The sequence below is a fragment of the Prionailurus bengalensis genome, chromosome B1 (genome assembly GCF_016509475.1).
Source record: "Prionailurus bengalensis isolate Pbe53 chromosome B1, Fcat_Pben_1.1_paternal_pri, whole genome shotgun sequence".
Taxonomy (NCBI): domain Eukaryota; kingdom Metazoa; phylum Chordata; class Mammalia; order Carnivora; family Felidae; genus Prionailurus; species Prionailurus bengalensis.
Genome location: NC_057344.1, coordinates 43,803,878 through 43,818,179, shown reverse-complemented (window position 1 = coordinate 43,818,179; position 14,302 = coordinate 43,803,878). Strand labels below are relative to the sequence as shown.

The following is a 14,302-nucleotide window of genomic DNA, read 5'->3' as shown; positions in this document are numbered from 1 at the left end:
TATCCATCTGTAATGTTAGAGGCATTTCCCAAATGTTTGATGACTTCTGGTTGTGTTTTTGGTTAAGAATGGGATACTAAAGAGCCTTTTGGAAGCACTGAGTACATGAGTGGGGCTTGGACACTATGGCATTAAGTAGAGGTGATCTGGCTAAAGTGTTTTCCTTGGCCATCTCTTTATGTCAGTATCTCTGGTCCTCTTCTCCTTGCTAGTCAGATGCCCCAGAGAAAGATATATTCATTCATTTATAATATATTTATAGGTGTATACGCTAGGCACTGGGGATAGCAATGAATAAAGTAGGCAAAAATTCTCTATTTTTAAAATGTTAACAATTTTTTTTAACATTTTAAATTTATTTTGAGAGATAAGGAGCAAGCAGAGGAGGGGCAGAGCGAGAAGGAGAGACAATCCCAAGCAGGCTCCATGCTGTCAGCACATAGCCTGATATGGGGCTCAAACTCACAAACTGTGAGATCATGACCTGAGGCGAAATCAAGAGTTGGATACGTAACTGACTGAGCCACCCAGGTGCCCCAAACTGTTTTAAATTTTTAAGCAGTTTTATTGAGGTAAAACTGATGAAGATTAAACTGCACATATTTAAAGTGTACATTTTGATGAATTTTGACATATGTATATAACCACTTAACTGTCACCATGATCAAGATAATAAACATCCAGTCCCTCTAAAAGTCTCCTTGGCCCCTTTGTAATCCAATCTCCTTTCCCCTCCAAAAACGTTCCCTCCCCAGGCAACCGCTAATCTTTTTCCTGTTAATGTGGGTTAATTTACACTTTCTAGACTTTTCTGTAAGGAAAATAATACAGTTTTATTGTTTTTGTCCAGACAAAGTTCTTGCTTTCATGGAGTCCATATTCTGGTGATGGAGATTGGCCATAAATGAGATAAATGAGTGTGTGTAATGTATTAAATGCTAGTAAGTGGTAAGGAGGAAAAATAAAGCAGGGAAGGTAGAAGTAAAAGTATTGGAAGCGTGTAACTACACTTACAGTGGTGAGCATTTCATAATGTATATAATTATTCAGTCACTGTGCTGTAGCCCTGAAACTAATATGTCAGTGATAGTTCAAGTAAAAAAGTGGCAAAATGAAGTACTGGTCTGCAATGAATTGGAAATTAAAGAAAAAATTACTGTTCCTTTCCCCTAGTTTGAGTGGCACTGCCTGAGCTGATGCATGAGGCTGAATTCTCCATCTCCTTGCCTTTGTTTTAGCCACTGAAAGCCAAGGTGCTGGCATCTGCCTTTATCACTGGAAGGAGTTGCCTACCTTGGCTTGTTTGTGAAGACTGGTACAGAAAGAACCTTTGTGAGCTTGGACATGTCATGTGACCAATGTCATATGTAAATTTGTGATGATGGACCCAGACATACAACACACTCTCTTGGTTTCTGATTTTCTGTCATCATGTGAAGGAATAAGTACCTCTTTTTTCCTGTAGGTGCATGTCTCCCAGGAAGGTTAAGGTGACAACTATTGAAGCTCATATTCTGACTTAGAATCTAGGAAATGTTTGAAGAAACTTAGGAGCCACAATATTTGTTGCACTGAAGGCTCAGCTCTTGGTGACATGAAGATACATTTCTTTTCTTGCATTTCTCTCTAATTAGAGCCTGCTTACCTGCTTCCCTTACAGGGAAGAAAGGGCCAGGATGGTATAGTTATGGAGGGCAGTCGATATGGACTCAGATAGCATTACGTCAAGCTCCAGTTACCTAACAGTAAAGATACAACTTCCCTGAGCCTCAGTTTCTAAATCTGTTCAGTGGGTACAGTGATTTTTATGTAGTAAGGTTTCAGGATCGAATGATGTTATTTTTGTGAAGCACTTGTGAAGGCTTAAATACATTGTGTTATTATTATGCTTTTTTATTCAATAGTTGAGTACCTGTCAAAAAAAAAAAGTATTGGAGGAGTGAGTTTGGAGTGGTGAGGGAAGGCCGCGATGGGAAGACTTTTGAGTAAAGACCTAAAGAGGTGAGGGAATGAGTTAGGGATATATACTGGTCAAAAGAGTTCCACGTGGAGAAAATTGGTCCTGAGATATGAGCGTGTCTGGGATGATTGGGAACCACATGGAGGCCACTGTGGTTCTTTGGTTCCATGTGTTACCTGCCCTGAAGCCTCTTGTGTACATATATTCATTGAGTGTGTTACCTGTCTCTCCTCATTAGAATTTTTGAAAAAATAATTGTAATGCGTTTTCGGAAGATTTTTCACCTCGAGGGAAGAGAAAAACTTGGCTTGGTATCTAAAACATATCTTCATTTGTTTGAAAAAATGAATTTGTGATGTTAATCTCGTTCTCTGATAATAAAAATGAAGTAAGACTTAATTGTATTCTGATTAAAAAAACATTTTTTTTAACGTTTATTCACCTTTGAGAGACAGACAGAGCACTGTGGGGGAGGGGCAGAGAGAGAGGGAGACACAGAATCCGAAGCAGGCTCCAGGCTCTGAGCTGTCAGCACAGAGCCCAACACGGGGCTTGAACCCACGAACCGTGAGATCATGACTTGATCCGAAGTTGGACACTTAACCAGCTGAGCCATCCAGGTGCCCCAGTTGTATTCTGATTTTTTTTCAAAAAAAATTTTTTTTAAATGTTTATTTATTTTTGAGACAGAGAGAGACAGAGCATGAGCGGAGGAGGGTAGACACACACACACACACACACACACACACACACACACACAATCCGAAGAAGGCTCCAGGCTCTGAGCTGTCAGCACAGAGCCCGATGTGGGGCTTGAACTCACAAGCTGTGAGATCATGACCTGAGCTGAAGTCAGACACCCAACTAACTGAGCCACCCAGATGCCCCTGTATTCTGATTTTAAAATGTTAGTTATCTTTGCCATTTTTCTTCCAGTTTTTGAAGGTTCTACCAATCCAGTTTAAACTTACCCAAAGAAATAAGAGCAGTGTGTTCCTTTTCCCCACCAAGTATATGTTCTAACTTTAACCTTTTGTTTTCATTTAGGAAGAAAGGTTTTGGTGGGACTGCAGGAATGGCATTTGTGGGAACAGTGTGTTCAAGGAGCCACGCAGGTGGGATTAATGTGGTACGTTTTTGTTCTTGATATTTAACTTTGGACACCTGCATTAGGACAGTGTCAAGCATTTCTCTGCATTACTTCCTCCCCTATTCCTTAAAACAAAATTTTGGGTAGAAATGGTAGATGTGTTTTTTTCCCTAGAGACTCGATTAAGTTTTCTTTTTTTTTTTTTAATTTTTTTTTTTTCAACGTTTATTTATTTTTGGGACAGAGAGAGACAGAGCATGAACGGGGGAGGGGCAGAGAGAGAGGGAGACACAGAATCAGAAACAGGCTCCAGGCTCTGAGCCATCAGCCCAGAGCCTGACGCGGGGCTTGAACTCATGGACCACAAGATCATGACCTGGCTGAAGTCGGACGCTTAACCGACTGCGCCACCCAGGCGCCCCTCGATTAAGTTTTCTAATATTATATGTTTATCAGCTCCTCACTCTTTCTGGACAAGGAAGTTGAGATGCCATTTAAGAAAATTAAATTAGAACCATAAATCTGTTTTCCCATAAATCATTGGACATAATCTATTAGTGCTAATTGGTCTGTTGCTTAAAGGATCTATCTCCATAATCAGTATGTTGAGTCACATCAGTTTCCTACTGAAATATATGAAGACTGATATTAGATGCTTGATTTATATAAAGACTGTCACCATTGTAGTGACTGATAAATTTCCTCTTGTGGAAAAAAATAATCTGAGAAACAAAACATGTCCTTTTTGTTCAGAAACCTAATTAATACTTTTCCTGTGTTTGGGCAGTTTGGGCAAATCACGGTGGAGACCTTTGCATCCATTGTTGCTCATGAGTTGGGTCATAACCTTGGAATGAATCATGATGATGGCAGAGATTGTTTTTGTGGAGCAAAGAGCTGCATCATGAATTCAGGAGCATCGTGAGTGACTGAATTCTTTGTTCTTCTTTTATGTGGTATTGTAGATCAGTGTTTCTTACACTCTATGATATATACTCATGTCTGTGCTGAAAAAAATGTTCCTGGCTCCTGTGAAATTAATACATGATATACCAATGAGAAGTCTATTTTTAAGTAAATAAGTGATTCCAGAGAGCTTTAAGAAATAAACATTTATGTAGGCACAAATATGTAGCTATACTCTTGTGTAAACCAGTTGACAGACCAAAAGAGTATAAGAATGTGGAAAAATTTACATCTGCATTAGGAATTAGCAAAGGGTTTCTGTTAGATGCAGTGCAGGTTGGATTAGATTGAAAGACTATATGAAGCATTTACTCATAAACCCCTTCTTGAGAAAGTGCTGCAGTGTCACTGTAAGTAGAGGAAATCTTGACATAGTTCTACTGACATTTCCAATTTTATAGATAAAGGTGGGAGGCAAGACAAAGAGGAGGAGAAGGAAGAAGAAGAAGAAGAAGAAGAAGAAGAAGAAGAAGCATTCCATTTATAGAATAAAATTCCATGGAATTTTTCTTATGTATTAGACACCACTGTAAGCACTTAAAATATATTAATCTTTAATGCTCAGCAACCTAATGAGATGTGGGTATTTCTATTTACGGATGAAGAAACATCAGAGTAAGCGGCGAAGGTGGGATTTAAAGTCAAGAAGTCTGGGTCCAAAGCCTGTGATCTTAGAACCCCTCCCTTTGTGAGGGTTCAAAAGTAATTATAAGAGAGGGTCTAAGTGTGAACAACACCAGTGAGTTGTTGGGCTTCTTTTGATGCAGATTTGTCATAAGGGAACAAGGTTCCTTCCTAATTAATTTAGAAGGTCGTAGTGCTAAGCAGACAGTTGGACAATAGTCACAATGTATATGCGGAGTAGAAGCTGAGCCAGAGAAAAAATTAGATGTGGAAGCACTTCATCTTTTCCAAACACAGCTGAAGATTTCATATGGGGAATATCCATAGCCCCAAGTGTTCATTTCCTTTCCTATCTCCCTCAAGTTCCTGGGGCACAGAAAGAATAATAAAAACTGCTTTTAGCCAGCTTTTTATCTTCAGATCTGAAGGTACAATTCTAATTAAATCTGGGTGGAAAGGGAAGCACTCAAGCAGAATTTACTGGAGAATTTATCTGTTTTTGAGTGAATACTAGGTTGAAAAATAGATATGGAAGAATTAGAACAGTGCTTATGGAAAAAAAAAAACTATACTTAATAAAAAAAAGTAATTATATTCACAAGAAAAGTCATATGTTTATAAAAGATTTCCTGTAGGAGAAGGAAGTAAATTTAGTATTTGCTTTGGCTGAGAGTGGAGTTGAGGAAGACATGAATTGAGAGAATAAGAAACGAATGATCAACAATAAAATAAGACAGGAGACTAAGATAAAAATAGTGACGTGCAGAGTTAGGAAAGGAATGCCCTGAAACAGTGCTGTAGTGGAACTTAAAATGGTATAAGAAGTAGTGAAGAATGGACCCATACTTACTCATTCACTCATCAGGTATTTGTTGAGCACTGACCATGTGCTAGGCTTTGTTTTAGGCACCTGGAATATCTCCGAGAATTAGATAAAGACTTGCCCTTCATGGAATTTACATTTTAATGGGGGAAGACAAACTAGTAATGTAATAAATACATCAATAATATAGAACATTAGAAGGTGATAAGTGTCATGGAAGATAAAATAGAGCAGGATTGGAAGATTGGGAGGGCCAAAAGTGGTGATGGCAGAGGTCAGGTTGCAATTTTAAATCTGTATTGTCAGTGTAAGCTTCTTTGAGATGATGTTAGACTAAATACTTGAAGGAAGTGAGTAAGCTGTGTAGATATCTGAGGGAAGAGCCAAATACAAAGGGAGGACAGTCAGGATAGACTTTTTTTCAAGATGGAAGGAATTACAACAGGTTTGTATGCTAATAGGACTAATTTAGTAGAGGGGTGAAATTGGTAATCTAGGACAAAGAGGGGGGCATTGCCGTAGTAGACCTTGAGTGGGTGAGTGGGTTTGGGATCGGGGGCACAAGTGGAGGGGTTTGTTCTAATGGAGCACTTACTTGTAGGGTATCTGTAATGGGAATAAGTGGACATAGATGCTGGTAGATGGATAGATGTGGTGGTGGGAGTCTGTGGTTTAGTTTTGTCAGTGAAATGTGAAGTAGGTTCATCAGCTGAAAGGTTGACAGGGAGCTGTTGGGGATTTCAGGAAATAGGAGAAGGTATGAAATAGTCATGTGGTAGCATGGGAGAATAAATGGAGGAGAGTATGTTTCCCAGGCAGTTTTAAAGGGTTACTTGAGATTCATAGTCATGAATTTTAAATGAGATTAGTCTCTGGTTGTATGGTTTTGTGTAGCCACATTCAACTGCATAGGCACATAAGAGGGTTGATGTTAACTAGGTTGTAGTCAGGCCAAATACAATGAAATAAGAGAGGTGAAAGGAAGTCAAATCTGTTTGCAAAGGAGCAATTATAATGATGGACTGTGATATTTAAGCTGGATAAGGTTTAGGAAAGGGAGGACATCAAGGGGATCAGGGAAGTAAAAAGGGAAAACATCAATGAATCAGATGTCCTGATGGGATTGAAGGTATATTGGAGTATAAAGGTGTACCTGGGGAGAATAAAATGCATAAAGTTGAATTGTAAATTATAGTAATGGTAAAATGTCCATTAAAAGTGTGGCGATGAGGGGTTTAATGGTGGAGGATTAGATCATTGGAGGAGAGGAATTCAAGCCAAGGAGAGCCCAAGGGATTAATAGGATTATCTACCTGTATATTGAATTCAGCAAAAATTAAGACAAGAATAGTGTTAGAGTGACAATGTTAGCAAGAAGGAGATGAGAGGGAGTAACCCAAGGGTTGGTAGATGTTAGTAATAAAGACAGCAGGCAGTTTAATTTTATGAGATTCAAAGCTGGGAGATTTTGGGAAGGCGGGAGAGAGAATGGACTAGAAGCAGCAATCTGGAGGAAGAGCACCGAGTCTATCTTTAGTTGTATGAGGGTTCTGGGAAAAAGCTGCTGTGCTTTGAAAAGGTTCTAGTGGAAGCTGTGAAATCAGGGAATAGCTGAATTTCAAGTAGAGCTTGACAGTGAAAGGTCCTTTCAGAGAAGAGGTTGAGGATCTCGGAGTCTTTGCTGCTGATGGACTGTGAATTCCAGGGTGCATAGTAAAGGAACAGGAAGGAGATAAGGGCCTACATAGAAAGCTACAGCTTGCTATGGTGATAGATGTAAACAGAAATAAAGGACATAACGAGATTTGTTCTGGTAGACTCAAGGCAGGGACTGGTGCCGGGCTGCATGTGTTAGGAAATGGAACAGGTGAAGTGTTTGGGATTTCCTCGTGACTTCCTCAGTGGATTTAAGAGATCTGAGTTTATCTTGGTCCTAGCACTGGAATTCATTTTGGCCCTGGGTGGGTGACTCCTCCTTAATGCCTGTTCACAAAAGATCTGCAAGTCAATTTTGATAAGCTTTCCAGATTGCTCTAGAGGGAAAGAACAGAGATTAAAAGTTAGAAAGATGGAGTAGAGGTTGAAAACACAGTGGAAAGAATAGTTTATGGGCCATTGGATTTAGTGGAGGAGCAACCAGAACAAACAGAGCTTGAAAGAAAATATAGTAGTAAAAAAAAAATAAGTGGGAGAGGTATAAAATCACAGAAAATGGAAGAAATACGTCTAACTGCATTTTATTTTATTTTAAAAAAATTTTTAATGTTTATTTAGTTTTGAGGGAGAGAAAGAGAGACAGTGCAAGTGGGGGAGAGGCAGAGAGAGAGAGTGAGAGGGGGACACAGAATCAGAAGCAGGCTCCAGGCTCTGAGCTGTCAGCACAGAGACGGACGCGTGGCTCAAACTCATGAACCACAAGATCATGACCTGAGCTGCAGTCAGACACTTAACCAACTGAGCCACCTAGACGCCCCATCTAACTGCATTTTAAATTGTCATAATAATAGTCTAAAGGAAGAACTGAAAACAGGATGTACATTTCCAATTCACAAGGAGAATACTTTTTTTTTTAAGTAGACTCCACACCCAACATGGGGCTTGTACTCATTATCCTGAGATAAAGTGTCACATGCTCTACTGACTGAGCCATCCAGGTGCCCCAGGACAAAAAATTTTTACAAAATGGATTCCACATAGAAAAAAAAAGCCCTAAAGAACATACTGTTGAGGTGTTACAGAATACAAAGTGTAAGATATAATAATTTAAGGCCAAATACAACATTTTTGACAAATATATATGGAATGCCTCTTAAACTAGGTCTCACACTACTTTATTGAAATGTTTTATCTAGGAAACATACCTGAGACAAAGAGGCTCAAAATAAGGCAAAAATGATCACTTTTCAATTATGAAGTATATAATCATTAATGAAAATTTATTATAATTATTTGTATTGTGTTATTAAAATATATAATGTAAAAAGCATGTCAAGGGAAAAATGAGCACATATCTTAGAGGAAATTTGAAAACATCTTTTTTAATCATTAACAGATTATATAAACATAACAAGATTATAGAGGCTTAAATAAATATTAGTATGGTTGATTTAATAGATTAAAATATAACTCTGTACAAAGAGAGCATATATCTTCATTTCAGGGTTAGAAATCTCAACAAAAATTGACCAAGTATTTTGCCAAAAGACTTACGTAATTAAAAAAAGGCAGAAATAGAACAGGTCTCATTCTTTAGCCACACTGTGGTAAAATTAGATATTATTAACAAAAAACCCTTAAATGAGTTGGTAATTTAAAAACACTCTTCTGGGGTGCCTGGGTGACTGAGTCAGTTCAGCGTCTTGATTTTGGCTCAGGTCATGATCTTACCCTTCGTGGGATTGAGCCCTGTGTTGGGCTCTGCACTGACAGTGCAGAGCATGCTTGGGATTCTCTGCCTCCCTCTTCCTGCTCCTCCCCTATTTGCCCTCTCTCTCAAAATAAATTAGTAAGTAAACATTTTAAAAAAATAATAAAAACACTTTCCTGAGTAAATCTTGTATTAGAGACCTAAAGTCTAAGGTAATTATATAGTATTTTGAATAAAATGGTATTATGAATATTACCTTTAAAACTTACTGCATATTAAAACTTCACCATGAACATAAGATGATCTCAAATATATAAGGTAATATATGGTTTTCCCCATGAGAACAGCAAGAAGTTGTTTTCGGGGGATACCTTAAGTGTGCAAACTGGTAGGAATGTAGAAGATATAGCAGGAGGGGGCTGTTGGGGGACTGTGGAGACTGACCCTTTAGGAGTTGAAGTAGAGGGAAACTACCAACATCAGGTGAACCTGATAGAGTGGGACCCATAAGAATAATCAGCCTTATTCTCGTACCAACTTATCTCTGCCAGTGCCTCTTATTGGCCATGTATCATTGGATGCAGTCTGTACAATCTCCTAAGCATAGAACAGTGGAGAAGGGTGGGGATAATATTAGAGGGGAAACCATAAAATATTGAGTATACATGATACTATCAGTACTATTACTTTATTTTGGTTTGGATTTTCTAGCTGGTACAATGAATAAGGAAAAGATTTAGGAATAAATATATGAAAAGAAGGGGTAGTTAATGATGTTATATGATTGTCTAGTTTTGAAAAGTAAGGAAATCAAATATTAGAAACATAGTCATAAGTAGATTTCTAATAAACCAGTTATAACTATTTTGAAAAACATTAGAAAAAACTTTATTTGCCAAAAATTCTGAATATCTTGGGATCAACTTAATAAGAAATATGCAGTACTTCTTTAAAGAACACACAGAAGTTTACTTAAAGTCCAAATACATAATTTGAGTAAAGTCAGTGTTCGTTTATGAGAAGACTAAATTTTGGAAATGTATCTGTCTTTATGAAATTAATTCATAAATGTAATGTAATTCTAATCAAGTTCCAGATATGTATATAGTTCTTTCATTCTAGAAATTGACAAAAATAAATTTAAAGTCAACTTGGAAGAATAATTTTGTAATAGTGTGAAGAAAATACTGAAAAAGAAGATCCTTAAAGAACGCTTTTGATATGAGCTATTATGATATTTGGGAATTGTACAATATTAAGCATGATAGACGTATCAACAGTCTCATAGTAGAAAGCTCAGAAATACTATTGTATTTGTTTTTTAAATCTTGTATTTTATGCAAGCCTATCCATTTCTTTAATGTTTAGTTATATTTAAGAGAGAGCGAGAGAGAGAGAAATAGAACATGTGAGCAGGGGAGAGGCAGAGAGAGGAGTACAGAGGATTCAAAGCGGGCTCCGTGTGACAGCAGAGAGCCCGATGTGGGGCTTGAACTCATGAACGTGACCGAAACTGACTGAGCCACCCAGGCACCCCAAAAGTGGCATTTTTTAAAAGATGGGGTTATTCAGTAAATGGGGCTGAGGTAATGTGTTAAGAATTTGGAAGAAATTACTATATATCATACATTAAAATAAATTCCAAATGTATAATGAAATATAAGAAAACATTTAATAAATAGTAATCTTGGAGAAGGGTTTTTCTAAACATAAACTTTTCTGCTCTCTGTTCCCCATTCCCCCCAAAAAACTATAAAGGACAAAATCTATGGCTCTGAAGAGTTGTGTATGTCAAAAACAATTCAAACAGTGAAAGGGCAAATAGGAAAAATACTATTTGAAACATTTGTGAGAATTTTTTTTTTAATAAAAATATCACAAATTTATGGATGAACAAAGGATATGATCAGGTAGCTCATAATAAAAGAAATAAATATAAAACGACCAGTAAATTTGTGCAACAAGGAAATGCAAATCAAAACAATGAAATAATATGTTTTTAACCTGTGAAACCAGGAAAGATCTAGCACTAATACCTATTTTTGAAGGGTATGTAAGTCATCAGTGCACCTTCATATACTTTTGGTATGAGAATTGGTACGGGTTTTCTGTGGAGCAGGTTGGTTATTTGTGTCCAAAACCCTTTTTTGTGTCCAAACACTTCTTAGCCAGCAGCTTTATTTTTGGAATTGTTCTAAGGGAATAACCAGACAGTGGGCAAATAGTATGCATATGCATTGTTCAACAATAAAAACATGGACACAACTTACACATGTCCAAAAAAACACCAGATTGTTTAAATTCACCATGAAATCCCTATTTAATATAACACTGTATAGTAGTAGAAGTCACACAGACTCACACACACACACACACACACACGTGTATGTATATATAAATACACACACACACATATATATATAATATTTATTTATTATTGTGAGATAGAGTGAGCAGGAGTGGGGGAGGGGCAGAGAGAGAGGGAGAAATCACAAGCAGGCTCTGCACTGTCATTGCAGAGCCCCATGTGGGGCTCAAACACATGAACCGTGAGATCATGACCTGAGCCGAAATCAAGAGTTGGACGCTTAACCCACTGAGCCACCCAGGCGCCCCTAGAAGTCATATTTTTAAACAGTGGATTTTAAACTTTCTTTTTAAGCTGGGAAAGCCACCTCCTTTGTTTTCACCCTACTATACTCTTACCTAGAAGACCATTGTATAAAATATAGAAGATGACTTTTTCTGGTTGAAGTGGGAGGAGGAGAAGCACCCTCTCCTCTCTAACTGCTTAGTGGCTGTCTCTATTCCCTAGGCTGCCTTATTATTTTCATGGGCCCTAGGCTCTTTTGCTTTTGTGAGTCCCTTCCTCCATTAAAAATGATTAAAAATTAAATATAAGACTGTATTGGTATAAAGACAGGTATAACCCAGTCTAGATTCCGTCTTTTCTTTCTTTTTCTTTTCTTTTCTTTTCTTTTCTTTTCTTTTCTTTTCTTTTCTTTTCTTTTCTTTTCTTTTCTTTCCCTTCCCTCCCCTCCCCTCCCCTCCCCTCCCCTCCCCTCCCCTCCCCTCCCCTCCCCTCCCCTCCCCTCCCTTCCCTTCCCTTCCCTTCCCTTCCCTTCCCTTCCCTTCCCTTCCCTTCCCTTCCCTTTCTTCTCTTCCTTTCTTCTTCTCTTTTGTTTCTAAATTTTTAAATTTTTAATTTTACCTTACTTTTTTTTTTTTTTTTTGAGAGAGTGTGGACAGGGGAGGAGCAGAGGGAGAGGGAGAGAGAAACTCTCAAGCAGGCTCCAGGCCCAATGCAGAGCACCACATGGGGCTCAATCTCACGACCCTGAGATCATGACCTGAGCTGAAATCAAGAAGAGTTGGATGCTTAACCAACTAAGCTACCCAGGTGCCCTAGATTCATTATTAAATATTCATTATTGTGATTTCCCTTTTTTCTTCTGATTTTAAAATAAATTTCACTTAAAACATTTTTGTGGGCCATTGAAATTATCATGAGTTTTTGTGCCATACTGTGCCTAATGTATTTGTTAGCCCTGGCTCCTGAGGGCATCTTCTTAGAAACTCTAGGGTACTGCAGAAGATGGTTTGTAAATCACTCTGGTCAATAATACGTTTGTTAAAATATATATTTATCCAAGTGAAAAAAAATATGTGAAATATCATGGTGTGAATTATTCCTGTTTTAAAAATATATGAACATGTGAAAAAAGACTGGATGTATGCCAAAATGTTTAGCTGGCTCTGATTATTGGCAGTAGTCTTTCAGGTCATTTTTATTTTTTTTCTGATGGTTTTCTTTGTCTTTTGAATGATTTTGCTCTGAGCTGATAAATAATTTTTTAGTTAGGAAATAAAGCAATATTATTTAATAGAAGTATTCTAGAAAAAGTATAGGTACCAGTCTATTATAAATATTAATATTAAAAGCATTGACCATTTAAGAGGTTGCTATTTGCTGGTATTCCCTGGACTTTACTCTCGAGAACTGATAATATATGCTTGAAATATTATATGTTGATTTTATTGTGGATTTATTTATTTTAAAAACTTTTCACTGAATGATCATATTTTGTATAGATCTGAGTGGATTGTGCTGACTTTGTTTTCCCATTATTACTGGTGCCCTAATAGTTTCACACTTGTTTAGCATTCTAATAGAGACTTTAGGACATATGGAGTAGTTGTCAGTTGTTGCCCTTGCCTTTTGGGAGGTTGCATGATTGTGTAGTGAGTCATTATGTGAATTTATACACAGTCTATTGATCTTGTAGAAGTAATTTTATTTGTTAGTGTAGTAAGTTAAAATTACCCAGGGTAAAAAGAGAAAAAGTCTTGTTTGTAATTTACTTACCTTCTATGACAGAGCTATAGCTTGTAGACATAAGTATGGGATAAATATAAATATTCCACTGCTAATAGATGTTCACCTCTTGAGCTTCTGTTTTCACTATTGACCTTTTGTATATGAAACAGATACATATTATGCTTACAGGGTTGAAATGGGAGCTGGCTTAAGCATGGTCTTAAGGCAAAGCAAAATATTAAAGAGACAGTTTGGGACTGGGTGCAGGATTGTGCAAGGAATGTCATTTTTGGATATCATTGCTTACAGGGTTAGTGTAGAAACACTTTAGGAATATTAGGATAAATTTGAGTCTGTAGCAAACATAGACCCTTTGAGTTTGTGGTCTGAGCAACACTTGTAATGGCTTGGTCCAAAAGGACTTCTAATGAGGGAACATTGCTTTCTAGATCTAGGAATATAAAATCTTGGAGAATAAAAGTTTTTGCAACTCCCCAAAAAGAACAATAAGTGAGACCTTCACTACTGAATAAAGGGGAACCTGCTTCTTCTAAGGAAAATGTAAACTATCCCAGATGACATTGTATTCACTTCCACTTTGAACAGAGAAATACTCTGGGAAGAGGGCAGAATGGACATATAATGGAGATGGTGTTGGATTAACTTTGTAAGATCTGGTGGGCACTACTCATTAGATAGGTGACTCTAGCCTATTCCTATTCCTAATTGAAATGGACTTACTTGCTTCCACAGTTGGCGATAAATCTAGATTTATTAATGGTGGTGTTTTCTGTTGTATCTTCTTGTTAATTTTTGTTTTGATTTTTAAAGAAAGCCTGCCCTGCTTTCCAAGTTTACCTGTTACTCTGGTCTTTATCTTGGATTCTGGGTGTTTTGTTTTGTTTTAGATGATTGCTTCCTATAAAAGCTATATTCTGGTGTCAGCTTTTTGATCTTTAATAACCCCCATCAGGTTGAGCAAATTCATCTTTTTTTTTAAAGGGTTTCTCAGTCCTGACTCAGTAGTTTACTAGTAGTAAACCCTTCTAGTTTACTAGACTCCACTGAGCCTGACTTTAGAAAGAGAAGCACCAAGGATAACTCCTGCTGGGCCTTCTTGTTCTGATAGAACTCAATGATGTACTTTTTTAGAG

General features: G+C 37.4%; 1 protein-coding gene across 1 annotated transcript in view; it reads left to right on the top strand.

The window, feature by feature from the left end:
• The window catches only part of ADAM9 (ADAM metallopeptidase domain 9), a 145,732-nt gene that overhangs the window by 43,393 nt on the left and 88,037 nt on the right, over positions 1-14,302 (top strand). Inside the window, 2 exon segments of the mRNA XM_043563717.1 lie at positions 3,008-3,089; positions 3,838-3,971. Of these exon segments, the coding sequence (XP_043419652.1) occupies positions 3,008-3,089; positions 3,838-3,971 (216 nt within the window).